Source organism: Haliotis cracherodii, unplaced genomic scaffold (assembly GCF_022045235.1).
Source record: "Haliotis cracherodii isolate W230 unplaced genomic scaffold, xgHalCrac1.p SCAF_10, whole genome shotgun sequence".
Taxonomy (NCBI): Eukaryota; Metazoa; Mollusca; class Gastropoda; order Lepetellida; family Haliotidae; genus Haliotis; species Haliotis cracherodii.
This window is the reverse complement of record NW_027266265.1, coordinates 2,183,928-2,201,645: the sequence shown is the minus strand read 5'-3', so window position 1 is coordinate 2,201,645 and position 17,718 is coordinate 2,183,928. Positions and strand designations below refer to the sequence as shown.

The 17,718-nt window shown below is 42.1% G+C and overlaps 1 protein-coding gene across 1 annotated transcript; it reads right to left on the bottom strand.

Moving 5' to 3' along the window:
• Window positions 1–6,093: 6,093 nt before the first annotated feature.
• Window positions 6,094–16,813, bottom strand: LOC139444598 (b(0,+)-type amino acid transporter 1-like). The gene is made up of 12 exons (XM_071225502.1): window positions 16,798–16,813; window positions 15,104–15,232; window positions 14,143–14,244; window positions 13,283–13,522; window positions 11,906–12,031; window positions 11,191–11,290; window positions 10,359–10,403; window positions 9,316–9,439; window positions 7,527–7,630; window positions 7,122–7,179; window positions 6,692–6,841; window positions 6,094–6,294 (listed from the first exon to the last, which is right to left on the bottom strand). The coding sequence occupies exons 1-12, from the start codon at window positions 16,811–16,813 to the stop codon at window positions 6,094–6,096; spliced, it is 1,395 nt and encodes a 464-aa protein (XP_071081603.1).
• Between the last annotated feature and the right edge of the window lie 905 nt (window positions 16,814–17,718).

The window sequence follows — 17,718 nt, the reverse complement described above, 5'->3', positions numbered from 1 at the left end:
TGTAAATAACATAAACTTCTTGTTGGAGAGTCAAACACAACAGGATATGTATGTACATTGCACTCATGTGTCCTGTAGGACTTCGTCATGCCATCCTTGCTTTTGTCATTTCTTGCTTCACCTCAAGTGTAACAGTAGGTATTCAGTTCTGAAAACTGCATGCAGTTAGTAGTTCACTTATAAGCACATAGAACGAAGGCTGAAGTCAACTGTCTTCCACAGAAAAAATGAAATTTAAAGTTTTGTGAGGCGACAAGTGAATGAGCTAGCGGTTGTGTTGTCTGGTGGGGGACTGGAGACTAGTGCAATAATGACAACACAACACGGCTGCCTGCAGTAAGTGAGTAACGATACAAGCCGTTCTCATCAATAGTCCAGCAACTGTATGGAGAGGACGCCAATGGAGTCGATTTAATTCCTTCTGGGCTTTAGTTTTTCAGTACACAGACTATATAGAGAAAAATACAGGCTGTCTCATACATATTCATGTCGGGAATACATAATTTTAATTCATCATTATGTCTTTTGTTTTACAGTTGTGATATATGTACTGCACCTAAAAACAAAAATAGCTACAGTGCACACATATAGTCGGGGCTTATTTGAAGTTATTTCAAGATAGGTCCAGGCTGAAGACAGGAGATCCACAGAGACACCATTTGGTGTTTATGGCAGCGTTGGCAACAGACCATCCTCGGAGTGGCAGGCCACGCGTAACCAATAATCAACAAGACAATTGGATTCGAACAACACACCTACGAAATCGATTCCAGCCAGCAACAGTGACTTCAAGAAGCATCCCTGGCCTTCGACGAACATCTTCACAAACCGTACAGATGTGCAGGGATTGTCGCCAGAAGACCCGCCAGACGTCCAATTTTGACAGGAAACCACCGTCAAGCACGTCTACAGTGGTTCAGACAACGTCTTCCCTGAACGGCCATGCACTGGGGACAAGTTCTTTTCACTCACGAGTCTTGTTTTCACCTCAGCCACAGCGATGGACGGTTTCGAGTGTACCGACGTCCAGGTGAACGTTACATCAATCATTGTGTCATGGAAGAACATCGGTTGGGGGGCGGCAGCGTTATGGTATGGGGTGGAATTACAGCAAGACAGAGGAACCGTTTGATAGTGGTAGAGGGAAATCTCAATGGACAGCGCTACCGCGACGAGATCATCGGCCCTGTTGTTCTATCGTTTTGGCGTCGTCATGGCCCAGGCATTACCTTTCAACATGACAACGCCCGGCCTCATATTGCTCGACTTGTTCAGGATTCTCTTTAACAAAACAACGTGAATGTCATCTCCTGGCCGGCTCGCTCCTCTGATCTCTCACCAATCGAGCACATGTGGGATGAGATGGATCGGCGCCTTCGACGTCAACCACGTCAGCCTCCGACACTCCAGGAACTTCGAAACATGCTCCAGCAGATATGGACAGATATCCCACAGGACTTTGTGCGACGCCTGGTCCATTCCATGAGACGAAGATGTGTTGCTTGCATCGCAACCAGAGGTGGACACACACGCTATTGATTTATAAATTGACATTTTGGCATGTTCATGTGTTTTTTTTATGAAATCACGAATTTTCAGTCAGTATGGCAAATTAAACCATTTGAACACTTACAGGAGTCTTTTATCTGTTGCAAACCGAAATTGTTTTACATTTGGTGATAAAAATAACTTTATATTAAATCTTATTCAATGTCACAGGAACTTTTGTTGTTCAGTATATTTAGAATAGAGTATATTCGGGACATTTCTTCGATGCCTCGGGTTTAAAAATTAATCGCGCAAAAGTATGGCTATTTGGATTAGCTCGAAGAATAACTCGAATGTGAAATGTTCTCACCAAATACCGCTTTGCTGTCCGAAGGGTTCGATGAATTACCTTGACTAAGAAGTTTCACTTAGTCTTCAGTTATATCCATGAACGTTCCATAATGGTCAAATATTCCCGTCCACTGAAGTCCAAACTACTGATTCACCCATCTGAACTAGAGCAAAAAGATAGTCGTGATATGCCTCATCTGTTTATTATTAAGATCGCAGCAAAACGATTCAGCGAGGGAAGAGTGAATGGGTGAGTGAGTTGGGTTTAACGCCTATTTTAACATTATTCCAGTTACATCACGATGTTTTAGCTTAATGTGGGAGGAAATCCCGAAGTGATGCAGGTCTCAGACGTTTACCACTTTGGTTAAACCCAAGAGCACGGGTATGGTGCTGACAAACCTAGAAACATAATCGGGGAGAACAGGAATTAGAACCCACAATCACAGGTTTCTGGCGTGCTTAAGGGCGCCTTAGACGACTGGGCCACATGTGCCCCCCAGCGAGTAAAGAAAACTACCCAAAAGACGTCAGGGATAACGTCAGCTTTCCATGTGTGAATTTTCCATTTAGGCGAGCAATATTCTAGCAGCTCCAGCTTATGGTGTCTAAATTTCACAGCCTTTGAAGTACAGTATTTATGTGAAGATTTCAACATCGCCATACGACTCTTGCTCAAGGCCCCGGTGAAGCTTTCATAAACATGGAGGACATTTCTAAATGTGACGCATCAGTGACAAAGATTATGCCTGATTTTTCCTTCCGAGTTTTCGTTTTGACTTGTACCATATGTTCCCGTGTGTTGAACAATTCAACTGCCTTTGCGTGTGTTTGTAACGGTCGTGAATTGTACGAATATGTTTTTATCCCCTGAGTGACCTTAATCATCCCGGCAGATTGATCCTGATGTAGACCGTGTGCATTGAGGGCGATGACACACAATGGTGTTTAACATCACACCATTGCTTGAATCTAAATCACTTTCGGCCAAAACAACCAGCATAATTCATTAATGTGTACCAGGCTTGCAAAAGATTGTGTGAAGGAAACTGTTTATGTGGTGCACATACACATGCCATGTAGCAAAACTATTATGTAATTTATATGTATCTAAGTCCGTAACGGAATCATACATCGATTTAGTATTTCATTGATTACAGAGTTATGTCTTGAAGATGTGGTTTTCAAAGGCACGCTGCCTTGTCGTCAAAGATGTCGTAATTCGCTGTGCAGAGGTGCATGTTTTTGGGGTCCCACAAATCCCGGATTACCTATAAATATTCGACACCCGTCATGTTTGTTTGTTCTTAAAGCCCACACCGCAATATTCCAGCACTAGGAGGACAGTCTGTCAATAATCGAGTCTGGAACAGAGAACCCCGTGATTAAAATCATGAGCATTTATCATGATCTCAGCATTCAAGATCTCTGCAATTGAACGGGAACATTTACACTTGATGTTATTCAAGCACACACTGTGATGTTTGTTTGTTTGGCTGGTTTACGCCACATTCAGCAATATTCCGGTTATATGACGGCGGTCTGAAAATTGTCGAGTCTGACCAGACAATCCACAGATTGACATCATGACTATGGATCTACGCAAGTGAATACGATGACATAGATCAATCTAGCCAGCAAGCCTGACCACCCGATCCGGTTAGTCGCCTACTATGACAAGCATGGGTTGCAGAAGCCCAATACTTACACAGATATTCACGGGGTTCGACATCCCTAGTCTCAGACGTTGTATATTGACAAGGGTAGGTCTGTAAAGGTCAGAGTAAGAATCGACCTTTAGTAGTTGATGCTTCTCTGACCCCTTTAATGTTTGTTTGTTTGTTTGTTGTTTAATGCCGCTCGCAACAATATTCCAGCTTTATGACGGCGATCTGTAGATAATCGAGTCTGGACCAGACAATCCAGTAATTGACATCATGAGCCTCGATCCACGTAATTGAGATACGATGACATGCATCAACCAAGTCAGCGAGCCTGACCACCCGATCCCGTTAGTCGCCTCTAACGACAAGCATAGTCGCCTTTTACGGCAAGCATGGGTTGCTGAAGACCTTATCTACTCTGGATCTTCACGGGGTTCGGTACCCCTAGTCACAGACATTGTCTAAGTTAGAATCGGCATTTAGTAACTCATGCTTCTCTCGACCCTTTAATGAAATGTCCAGGATGTTACTCAGAGAATTTTGGTATTCGCAACCATATTCTTATTTCTTACTATCAGTGTAACATACCAACATCTGACAACACCAATATCTGTTTTTTTCGTTTAATATCATGCATGTATGTATAGAACAACATGGGATTATGAAAGGATATACGATATGATGTAAACATGTTTTTGCTGAGTACTGTACGTGTTCATGAGACGGGTATGACATGGCAGACATCCTGTAGTATCCTAGCCTCTCTCAACACTGGCTCCCATGGGCTCTTCCTATCCTGCCTGTCGCTCGGCATTGTTTGTTTGTTTGTTTATTTGTTGTTTAACGCCACACTAAGCAATATTCCAGCTATATGACGGCGGTCTGTAAATAAGCGAGTCTAAACCAGACAATTCAATGATTGACATCATGAGCATCGATCCACACAGTTGGGATACAATGACGTGCATCAAGCCTCTTACGACAAGCATGGTCACCTTTGACGGCAAGAAGAAGAGTTGCTGAAGACCTATTCTACCCCGATCGACACGGGTCCGCTTGGCATTGAGGGCATACTATAAACCAAGGACTGTTTGGAGTCAGTATATTGTGTCTGAGTGGGGTAGCTACCTTAAACTGCGGCATGGTAACTCAGTGGACTAGCACTGTCAAACCGGCACTACTCAGGACTTGTAAAACAACCATACAAACGCGCGCGTAGTATAAGTGCAACGCGACCTTGCTCCCCATTTCACCACACCTCCTGTGGACTTGGAACCACTTCTAGGAACAGCTGCAGATACATCTCGAAAGTGTCTGAAATGAAACCATGTCACAATACCCGTTATAATAAATCTCTGCAAGTTTTGAATCTGTAAATAAAAGCGATGAACTGTTTTTCTGTACACGTATGCAAGCACATATTTTGAGAAGAGGATATTGTACAAAGAAGTATGTAATTCTTTCATCACCCATTGAATATGTCGTTGTATAATTACCCTCGGCCTGACGTTAGCCTTTTGTCCATTGTCTTTTACCAATCAGTGATAATTTAAGTTCTGGCTTCCATTTGTTAACAACTGTCGACGCCAATTATCTGTTGGCTTCCCTTGTAAAGTTTCATCTTTGTTATCGTATTACTTTCTTTATTCTTACAGGTACATATATATGTTCTCTGTCTCATAGCATTCAACCAAGCCAAGGCCACTGCATCTCCTACTGACAAGCCCATGACAACACACACACACACACACACACACACACACACACACACACACACACACACACACACACACACACACACACACACACACACACACACACACACACACACACACAACCTTGCCCCTTTCTTCCCTCCCCAAAGTTTTAAGCATAGGTTACACAGGTTTACCCTGTCTTTATTTATCAACCTTCTACTAAATAATCATCAGATTAACTGGTTTTATACTAATAACTTATTGTAACATGTTACAGGTTAGGCTTCATTACATCTCTCCGCTTCCTTTAAACTCCTCTTATCCCATACAACCTCGTTACTATTATAATTTTCTAAACTCCACCCCTCCTGAATTACAGTTTGTTTGGGCAGACGCTTAACCACTATTCCCCATTATTCATAACCCGACTGGCCCCGACTGCGACATAGCAAAGACTGAAGCGGTCGTAAAATCCTTTAAACTGTCATAGCATTTATTCACCTGATGACGGAGTAAGTATATGCTCCGAAAAGTTGTGTTCGTCACAGTAAAGAAGTTCACATCCATAAATTATCAAGTGTCGCTTCTAAAAGCCTTTCAAAGACTTAACTCCTTTATTCGTTATAATGCCGTGCTCCGTCGCGATGAATACTGTGTGACCGTACTTGAGGAAGAGAATACGTGGATGTCAGCTTCTGTATTGTGAGGAACACTACGTGATGAAGGAGTAATCATATATTCCGAAACTTTGTGTTCTTCACGATAAAGAAGCTGACATTCATATATTCTCTTCCCTATGTGTTTCACTTCTAAATGCCTTGCAAAGACATGAATCGTACATGAGTATAATAATACATAAATTCATAAAAACAGTTACATGTTTTCATGTTCTTCTAAATGTCAAAGTCTAGAGATGTCTTGTTACCTAAGAAACGCGGCTTGAGCTTGTAGTGGACAAAGGGTATGTAGAAGACAAGCCCTCCCACACAGAACACCACAGCATACAGGAACTCAATGCGGGGATAGTCGATGATGGGCGTCAGCACCAGGAACACCGACACAATCAGGAACAACACGTGGTTTACCATAGGAATCTGCACAAAGTGGGTGAGACGGGTTTAACACAGCTATGAACAGTATTCCTGTTAAAATACGGTACATCAGCTTAGAAACGAGCAAACCCGATGTTATAAGGTGGTACAGGTTTATAGCATGGGAATGGTGCTTAGAGAAGTGAGCGTGATTATTGGTTAACGCCGCATCAGCAATCTTGCAGCTATTTGCGGCGAGTTTTCAGATTTAAACCAAATGAACATCAGTGGATCATAAGAGCTAAGAGAGGCAGTCCTTCATAGCCAATTGCAGCGCATACGTTCCTACATGTAGGAACACTCTTGCACCGCATCTTGAAAGTGTATACGTGTTTGAAACACATAATTAGAAAATGAGGTTTCAGACAATGTTGAGATGACCAGCTATATCTCGCATTACCTTGATTCTCTGTGGGTCCCTCTCCCTCGTGAACCTGAGGACGATGACTGAGACAGCACTGAGAGCGTAGAAGAACCACGCCAGGAAGGAGAGGAACCTCAACAGAGACATGATGCTAGCTTCCAGAACCATGATGATGGCAAAGAATATCTGTTATAACAAACGGAAGGATCTTGTTTTAAGAGAAGTTGTCTTTTTATCCTAACTGTGAAGAAACGCCGGGTTTCGTGTGAAGTATGGCTTTATACTCAAAAGAATATGTTTTTTGTAAAGATTTTTTTGTTATATATGTTGTACGAGCAGCCGTCGTAAATGGTTAAACAATGAATTAAACAACGATCGAAATTTTAGTTTTAGATCGCGAGAAGAAATATTTAATTACAACACTTACATGAAACAAAATAGACGGAATCGGAGAGTAGTGCTTTACGTGGATATAGGAGAGGAACTCTGGGAAATTCCCGTCACGTGCAGCAGCAAAGGTGATCCTGGCACATAACAAACAAACATCTTCAGAAAAGGTCATATATACTGGACATAACGAAAAGACATCCCCAACAACAGTTGTTTCATAAGTAGGATATCCTGTTGCTGGTAGAGTAGGACATGCTTACCCTTTAGGCTAAAAGCTGGTGTCGTCAGTGATTTTCAGTGACCCATTCATATAATATTAACCACTATTTTGATTTTTACGCCAAATGGAATCCGTTTCGGCGTATAATCGACTTATTTTTCCATGGCGTTACCATTTTATATATCACAATTATTGATCATTGTGTAATCAGGAAAAACATCTGTGTCATTTGATTCATGATTTGTGGAGGGGTATTTTTACCTTGATGAGCTGAAGAGCCCGCCATTCAGAGCCCCGAACGTTGAGCACATGACTGAGAGCGGAATGATCAACCCTGCCACGCCCATCACACGGTCTCCCCAAGTCTAGAAGGAGGAAACGTGAAGGTGTAAAGGATCTTTCAAGTACTTGATGGTCTCAGTGTTCATCGATATGAAATTAGTTCATTTCGATAAAGCATTTGTGTCGTTTCTGATATGAGGGGAAAGGTCTTGATTTATGGTTGGTTGTTTAACGCCGCACTCAGCAATATTCCACTATATGACGGCGGTCTGTAAATAATCGAGTCTGGAACAGACAATCCAGTGATTGATATAATGAGCATCGATCCACGCAATTGGGATCGATGACATGCATCAACCAAGTCAGCGAGCCTGACCACCCGATCCCGTTAGTCGCCTTTAAGACAAGCATATATAGTCGCCGTTTACGGCAAGCATAGTCGCCAGTTTTGGCAAGCATGGGTTGCTGAAGACCTATTCTACCCCCGGACTCTTCACGGGTCTATGGGTGTATAACAATACTTTTTCATAACGATGAGAAGATACGGTTAAGAACCCAAGCTTGTCGTAAGAGGCAAATAACCGGATCAGGTGGTCAAGGACGCACAGATCGATGATCATGATGGTCCAAACTCTATTATTTACACACCGCCGTCATATAGCTGGAATATTGCTGATAGCGGCCTTAAACAACAGACAGACATCATAGCATCTGGTTGTATAACATCAGAATAAGTATCAGTTTCCTCCTTGTGAACTCTTTTCTAGCTTAGCGAACACTATAGGCACGTTGCGTGTACAGAGAAGCAGGTTTGTTTGTTTGTGTGTTTGTTTGTTTGTTGTGTAACGCCACACTCAGTAATATTCCAGCTATATGACGGCGGTCCGTAGATAATCGAGTCTGGACCAGTCAGTCCAGTGATTGACATCATAAGCATCGATCCATGCAATTGGGATACGCTGACATGCATCAACCAAGTCAGCGAGCCTAACCACCCGTTCCCGTAAGTAGCATCTTCCGACAAGTCGCCTTTTACAGCAAGCATTGGTTGCTGACAGAGAAGCGTGAGTGAAGAGACATTCACATGAGGTGTTTGACACATGTACGTGCATGTATAGCTTACAATATGTATATGTACACGAGAATACACGTGTGGATTGACAAGAAAGATTATACATATTTAGATTGTGTCGTATACGCCAAATAAAATCTGTCTCGGAAGGTTAATCGAGACTGATTATCATGTCATGACCTTTTCGCTAACACCTGGACCGCCTCCGTGGTCAAGTCGTAGAGCGTCCGCCCTGAATGCGGAAGCTCCGGGGTTCGATCCTCGGCCGCGTCATACCAAAAGACGTTCAAAGATGGTACTTGTTGTTACCCTGTCTGGCGCTCTGCTAAAGCAAGGACTGGTCGGCTCGGAGTCAGTATACTGTGTCTGAGTGGGGTATTCATGTTAAACCGCGGCATGGTATCTCAGTGAGCTAGCACTATAAATCTATCAGTCCGGGCTAGTACAAGCAGCCACACACACACGTGCATGCACGTCGCTATATAAGTGCAATAATCTTGGACGCGACGTTAAACCAAATTTCACCTCACCTCACCGCTAACACCTGGTATCATCACTATTTGATAGCTGTTCACAAACACGTGCGTGTGATATGGTCGAACTCGTACAATGTACGTTCAGTAGAGATTGTTCATGAATTTGGAAAGAGTTTGTCGTTTTTATTATAATTCGTAATCTAATATGATATGAACTTACTACTGCTACTGCGGTGGATGTGAATAGTTCCTTCTTGGACAGCACGGCGAGGTAGGATACGTTGGTCAGTATATAAACAAACGCTGTCACCAGAACCCCAACGATGCTGGACAACGGTACATTTCTGTAACATATCAGTTGCATGTACATCACTCGGGGAAGTTGTTTTAACAAAGGCCACACCGAAGACAAGATAACATATATTTCAAAGAAAGACTTACAACTTTTCCCCTCCAATATTTTGAAATATATGACACAAGTAGTGCCATCTATCAAGACACAACATTGGCGTGTAAACCAAAGAGTTTCGCATATACAAGGGCAGTTAGAATCTTGATTTTTTATTTTGGTATTGAGCACTGTTTGGGTTTTGTTGTTTTTTGTTGTTTAACGCCAAACTCAGCAAAATACAGCTACATGATGGCAGTCTGTAAATAATTGAATCTGGACCAGACAACCCAGTGATTGACATCATGAGCATCGATCCACCCAATAGGGATCGATGACATGCATCAACCAAGTCAGCAAGCCTGACCACCCGATACCGTCAGTCGCCTCTAACGAGCATAGTCGCCTTTTGCGGCAAGCATGGGTTGCTGTTCTAACCCGGAGGTTCACGGGTTGTATTGATTTCCTGTTCCACTCATGCTTGGGTGAAGAATGTAGTGTGTCTGTGTTTTTGTCGATGACGTTCAACAGGACCATGAATGTTTACTCTATATAAATCACGTCGTCGGCCACCGTTTGTACACGGACAATGTATCAGTATTTCGTATTAAGATTTTTGATATTTATTTGCCACTGTTTGCCCTTGTTTTCTTTAGAAACGACTAAATTGTATCAACCAACAATACATAAAGAAGCAATGTCTCCATCTGCCACGATGGTTCATTTAGCATCCCAACCATGTATGTCGTAACTGTTCGTCCCTCCTTTTTCACTGGTTTAGGATTATAGTTAGACGTACAGATCCATGTTGCAATAAGCATTTACATATCACATTGTATTGATCCATTTTTATGAAATCACATGTGTGCCTTTACCTCCTCGGGTTTTCAACCTCTTCGAGAAGATTGTTCGCGTTGTTCCTGTAAGACAACCGTGATAACATGGACAATGAGAAAACAGGAGTTGTAAAGACTTCACACGGTATAAAGTCAACTGAAGTTATACTTAACGCTGACCTAACTATTTGATAGTGATTCATAAACACATGCTCATGATCTGGTGGAAATCGAATTACTCTGCTTTGGGCATATATTCTTATGAATATGGAAAGGTTTTCTTCGCATTTATTTATTATATTTTCTATCGTGTCATTGCGCACTTCGTTAGGGAGGTGTTACACCATGTACAGCTAAATTTTGGTTTGGTTTGTTTTTTGTTTAACGCCACACTCAGCAATATTCCAGCTATATGACGGCAGTCTGTAAAAAATCGAGTCTGGACCAGACAATCCAGCTTATTAAACAACTTATTCAAAACATATGACAAGCGGCCACACACACACGTTTCTATATAAGTGCAATAATCTTGGACGCGACGTTAAACCACACCTCACCTCACATCAGTTTGTATTCGCATCGTAATTATAAGCGATAAAACCTTTTACAAAATGAAACGAAATATCCGCCCAAAGCAGAGCCCAATGTATGATTCCGACTATATCATGAGCATGTGTTTATGAATCACTATCAAATGGTGATGTAACAGGTGACGCGAAAGAGGGAGCGCATTGTGCCCTATCAGGAAAGTGCATCGGATAACATTTTCAGTAAATTCGGAATTGATATGAGATTTACTCACTTAATTTCTTCATTGCGAAACCCAACAGAGGTCAGTTACAAGTGGTGATACACTCTTCCCTGTACGTACCATCCGCCGTAGGAAAACATGACGAAGTAGAGGGCAAGAGCCACAGAGGCAGGCGAGTCGGTGGTGCCCGTGAACCCCGTCATCAGGTCGGACGTCATACCTACATCATCAAGGGACTACATTGGTAAAGCACCGACTTTGTCATTCAATGGACAGTGTTATCGATGGGATAAATCGATCCGATAAACGTATTATCACGATCCTATAAATATGCAAATGTGGTCATTTGACAGATACCTTTACAGAAATCTTTGCTTAATGTTCCCCAAAAGTTTATTTACATTTTCGCCGTGTGAGTGCTTATTAAAGAAGCATGGTAGTATATATAGCAAATAGGGTGCTCCCATCAGACATTGTATCACTGCGCTATTTTTGAAGTTACTTTCATAAATACAAATATGTCTTTAACTTTGGTTATTTTAAGAATGACATTATTTTCTTAAAAGATTATTACACACTTGTTCAGAATAGTAATTATTGTAAATCAGGAATAAAAAGTATAAATAAAGGCTCGCATATACAATTTTAATTCACAATACGTGATACTTGTTTATCTTACTTGAATTCAAATCTTTCTACATCTGCCATATTTCCTAATATTCAAATGTGCTTAAAAACCTACAACGCTGGTGCGTCCTGTTTATATTCTTCATGTAGTTTGCAGAAAGTCAAGAGTCTACCTGCAATATGGTAAGAGCTTTGCATTCCGACGTACCTTTGGACATCCACACAACTCCTCCAGTCACAATCATGAGGAGAGCCAGCAGCTTCGCTCCAGTGAACACTACCTGTACACGGGTAGCCAGTTTGGGGCTGAAGCAGTTGATGATCGACAACGTCACTACAAACACGGATAGAGAGAACTTATTGACGACGAGCACAGGAAACAGAAACATTTGTTTAAAATGTTATTGCTCATGACCGACCTCCCTCGCTATTCTGCCACTTCCGCGGGGGTGAGATGGTATTAGGTCGTATCTAAGGGTAAACCATCTTCCCGAGGCAAGAGAGTTAACTGACTATAAAAGTCCAGCTTCCACCCTCGCCGAACTAGGCTGGTATTATGGAGTTACATTTTGGCTGGACCAACGACTATATGCATAATCCAATAGAAAGCGCGCAACGAAATCGAAATCCGGTTCGTAAACTGTCGTGCAGGTTTCCGTCGATTGCAGGATTTCCAAAGCATGTTCACCGTCAACTCGTTGTCAACTGATATTTTTCAAATCTTTTCATCATGTTTTTAATCAAGATGCTAGCGTGATGTGATGCACTTCGCGATGTAAGACCCGTTTTATCACATGTAGATCTTGATTATCGATCAGATCGTCTTGACTGGGCTCCACCATTTTGTTTGAAACATATGCAAGTGATACGAGAGGTGGAATCTGATTGGTCCATAGGAGAAGCTTAGAAGGGACATAACTCATCATAACCACTGGTGGCGCTACAATCGAGCCCAGGAATTCCAGCCTAGTTTGGCAAGGGTGGAAACTGGACTTTTAAAGTCAGTTAACTCTCTTGCCCCGGGAAGATGAGGGTTAACCAGCCATATACATAAAAAACACCAAGGGCAGGTTTTGTGTATTGTACACGTGTTGGAATAAAACCGGGACTTAAGCGTGACGAGCCAACGCTTTACCCCCCGGACTATCCCACCTATGTTATGAGTATACCTCCATTCAGAGGACACCAGTTAAATACTCAGTTTGTGTATCTTAAAAGCATCAGATGAAGAAATGACAATTGTGTTGTGTTCTTGAAAATTTTGGCGAGTAATGAATGAATACAGACAAATGATTACAAGTGGATTATATACTTCATTTTATATTTCAGTAATATGGTTATTTCCATAATTGATAAACAGGATCAGAAAAAAAATAATATTTATGTTTGGTTATAAATGCCATTAGTTCAGCCAGATCTCGATTAAGATTTTTTCTTGATATCCACTCATCAAAGTCCTCTTTTAATGCAGTCGCTACTTACACTTTTCTCATTTCGAACCGGAATGTATGTGTTAACAGGGGCAAATGTGAGAAAGAATTAATTTTAAATAAACATGGGACATGGAACAAAAACTGATGCTTACTGATGAGAAGAATGGCTATCAATTTCTTTGGCAGCTCTGGCGATCCACACACGACAAACATGGACTCAAAATATTCGGCAAACGTAAGTGAGACAACTGCTGTAGACGAGGGACTCATGGCCACCTCGCGCGTCCACACGACCAGGAATGCTGGTATGGGTCCGAGAGCTTCGTTCAGGTATGCGTACTGTCCTCCTGATTTGCGGACAACCGATGCCAGCTCAGAGTAGGTCAGGGCACCTGCAACATATTACATCATTGTGTCTACATGCCTTTGGATTCTCTGACAATCTATCGTATCGCCCCGGGGGTCCCGGGAAGAATAGGTATCTCGTGTCCCACCCATGCTTGTGGTTAGAGCCCACTAATGGTTGGTTACGAAGTGAGGTCATCCAAAGTGTCACCGTATCCTGACGGCGTGGCTTGTTGATCATGGCCATCATTTTTCTTGACCCGGAAGAGATTATTTCCATGTCACAGCGAAAAGCATGCGTGGATGTTAAATTGTTGTCTGTGGCGCAACACAAGATTTACCCACTAGTATCTGCTATTCGCGTGGGTAACGTTTACAACCTTGTTTCAGCCTACAACGAATCAAATTTGGAATATTTCCATTCTTACAAAGATGCTATTTATATTGATGCCAGAGCATAATCAGTTTCAAATTAATGGTGATGTCCGACCTAAACCAGCCTTTTAATTTTACTCATATATTCGTCTTAAGAACTTCATGAAATTACATACGTCGCTATATAAGTGCAATCTTGGATGCGACGTTAAACCCAATTTCACCTCTCCTCACTAAGTTACTAAAAGTACATCATGTCATCCATACGAGATGTCAGTGTGTTGGCTCTCACCTAACATGGACAGAACTCCTCCCAGGGCCCACAGCACCATGCACAGTCCCACAGAGCCGGTGTTCTGGAGCACACCTTGAGGGGTGATGAATATTCCAGAACCTGCACAGAAACAAACAACTGCAACTTTCACAAGTATAACAGTCTCAAATTCAATCCCTGAATATAAAGCCCGAAAAGGAATTCTCAAAAGCTCTGATCATACAGCCAGGAGAGTTAGTACACAAACTGAAACGAATGCGATCCATAAGAATAAGTTTAATTCTACCAACTATGAAGAACGTTAAAAAAGAGAAATGGTTTGCGGGAATGAAACACGATTGGGAGTCGATCAGATATTGGAATTTCACACCAACAATTAATTACAGTGTATTATACGGTATAGGCGGCAGATCGTTTCCATAAGCATACGAAATCCACTGTACGATTCCGATTATCCTGACCCACCGACCATCACAAACACATGCAAAGGCAAATCAATTGTTCACCTGAAAAAAAGCGGGAACATAATGATACAAATCACGAAATTAGCTACGAAATTTCCAAGTTCTTCATGACGTTCGAGTAAACACTTCAACCAGCCCACCTCTTCCTGGTCTGGCCAAATGGTTAGAAATTGTACAGCTGAGATGGTACATGACGCGAGCATGGTTGAATGGTTTATTTACAGGAAATGGTGTATACATGCTCCTTACAAACAACTCCAAAACCAATGGTTACGAGGACTTCATGCCTATCATTGCATAATGATATTTGCTGTGCAGAGTTGGACACATGGGCGCGCCATAACTCTATGATCTTGGGTTGAAAACGTCTGAGACCTGCATCACTTATGGCTTTCGTCCCTCAGTAAGCTGACACACAGTGATAAAGGTGGAATACTGTTCAGAGTGACGTTAACCCCAACCCCCTCACTCACACATTCCCCCTCACTTATTCACATACACAATGACAAAGTTACCAATGACAGTTCCAACGACGAAGGAGATTCCACCGACAAGACCCACATGTTTCTGGAGTTTCACATCCTCATCCGCTCTACCTGGCAGTGTTCCTGTCTCCAGCTGTCTACTGGGAGGCTCCTCGACCACTGCATCATGAAGATAAACACATGCTCACAGCTCGATATCCTAGTATTCCAGCTTCATGACGGCGGTCTGTGAATAATCGAGTCCAGACCAGACAGTCAGTGATTGATATCATGAGCATCGATCCATGCAATTGGGATCGATGACATGCATCAAACAAGTCAGTGAGCCTGACCACCTGATCCCGCTAGTCGCCTCTTACGACAAGCACAGTCGTCTTTTACGGTAAGCATGGGTTGCCGAAGACCTATTCTATCCCGGATCTTCAAGGGTAATATGCATTAGGCCGTCATGAACCGGGAGTACGTGAGATTATTGCAACTATATCGTGTTATCCGTAGTTCGGGACACTGTAGGAAATATATGTGTGTTCGTTTGTTGTTGTTTAACACCGCACTCAGCAATAATTCAGCAATATGACTGTGGCCTGTAAATAACTGATTCTGGACCAGACGATCCCGTGATTAATATTGTGAACAGTGATCCGAACTGTGGAGGTCCCTGACACGAAGTGAACCATGTCATCGATCCTGACCTCCCGATCCCTTCTCTAGGACGAACACATGTTGCTGGCCATGGGGCCACGTATTTAAACCGAGAATACCAACGGGAATATTAGACTGCCGACAGGTACAGTCGGGATAGTTATTACACTGTATAAAACGATAAATCGAGTTTAGCAAGTTAGAGTTTACCAAGTGATACTATTTCACGTATTTTGTAGACTGATTTTGCTGTGAATGTCGAACACGGGGTAAAACAATATCAAGTGAAACCGTTTGCTGTCTTTCATTCTGCTAAAATACACGATGACTACAATATCTGTTGAAGGTAATATGAAATCTCCCTTGTATGATTCCGGGTGAGGTGAAATGGGGTTTAACGTCGCGTCCAAGATTATTGCACTTATATAGCGATGTGCATGGTGTGTGTGTGTGTGTGTGTGTGTGTGTGTGTGTGTGTGTGTGTGGTACTAGTCCGGACTGATGCCGATTTATAGTGCTAGCTCACTGAGATACCATGCCGCAGTTTAACATGAATACCCCACTCAGTCACAGTATACTGACTCCGAGCCGACCAGTCCTTGTTTTAAGCCCCTTAATGCCGAACGCCAGACAGGGCAACAACAAGTACCATCTTTGAACGTCTTTTGGCATGACGCGGTCTGGGATCGGGCCCCGGACCTTCCGCTCTCCGGGCGGACGCTCTACCACTAGACCACGGAGGCGGTCTGTACGATTCCGACTCCATCATAAACATGTGTTTATGTATCACTATCAAATAGTGATGATAGCAGGTAGTTCGTCAGTGAACACATGTACAGTAAGTGGTATTACCAGTGTAATACTAGACGAATACCAGTATTTAAATTCACGCCGAGACATTGACCATGTGCAGGATCAAATAACCATCCCATCTCTTTGATATAAAATTATGATTAAAATTATCAACACTATTGTATTGGTAGCATTCGGGGTAATACATATAGATAATCGACATACGTGACTGAAAATCTGAAAACTAAATATAATAATAAATATAATTTTTCAGCGATTTAAATTCTTACCTCTCTGCCAACCCATCTTGATCAATGCAAAAGTGAGGATGAATGATTTCTGATAGTTAGACAGCATCACACATGGTAGGTCAGCCTGCTGTCGCCCGCAGGTTCTCCCAACAGGTAGCGCACGCTGACTGCTGTGCATGCTTGGCGGGTAGCGCTCTAACTTCCGTCACAAACTACCTTTTTATATGACGAAGGAATATCAAGTCTTTATAACTCAGCTTAAATATGCATTTTTAAATATGTCGCAAATAATATAAATTAAGATTTGTTGTTTCATCTGTAGTGTAATTATTTCGAGATTAAAACGTTCGTTTTATCTTCAAACAATCAGTCAATATGGGAATATGGAGGTTTAGCTCAAATGTAAATTTCCAAACATCAATAAAGAAAGGTTTTAGAAATCCGAAATAAATATTTGGGATCAGGACTGATATAAAGATAATGAGTGAGTAAGTGAGTGAATATGGTTTTACGCCGCTTTTAGCAATATTCCAGCGATAACACGTGACACCACCAGAAATGGTCTTCACACAGTGTACCCATGTCGGGAATCAAACCCGGGTCTTTTGCGAGACGAGCGAACGCTTTAACCACTGGACTACCCGACCGCCCCACTGACAAATGATAACATGTTCTGTAACATAGCATTGCATCTATCAGAAAGGATAACACGTTAAATGGAACTATCGATGTATCACGATTATCCATGATCTAATCCAATATAGTAATAATAAGTTCAAATATCAATGCAATGAACCCCCGTTAAACTGGACAGTACGGTGTATGGAATCGTAACTGGGACATTGTCGTGCTTTGAATAATAGATTTGCCTTTTTCCAAAGTGCGATAATGCGACAACGCGACAAATATAGTGTGACCTTGAAAATGTCAAGTTGCCCCCTTTTGAATATATGTAATAAA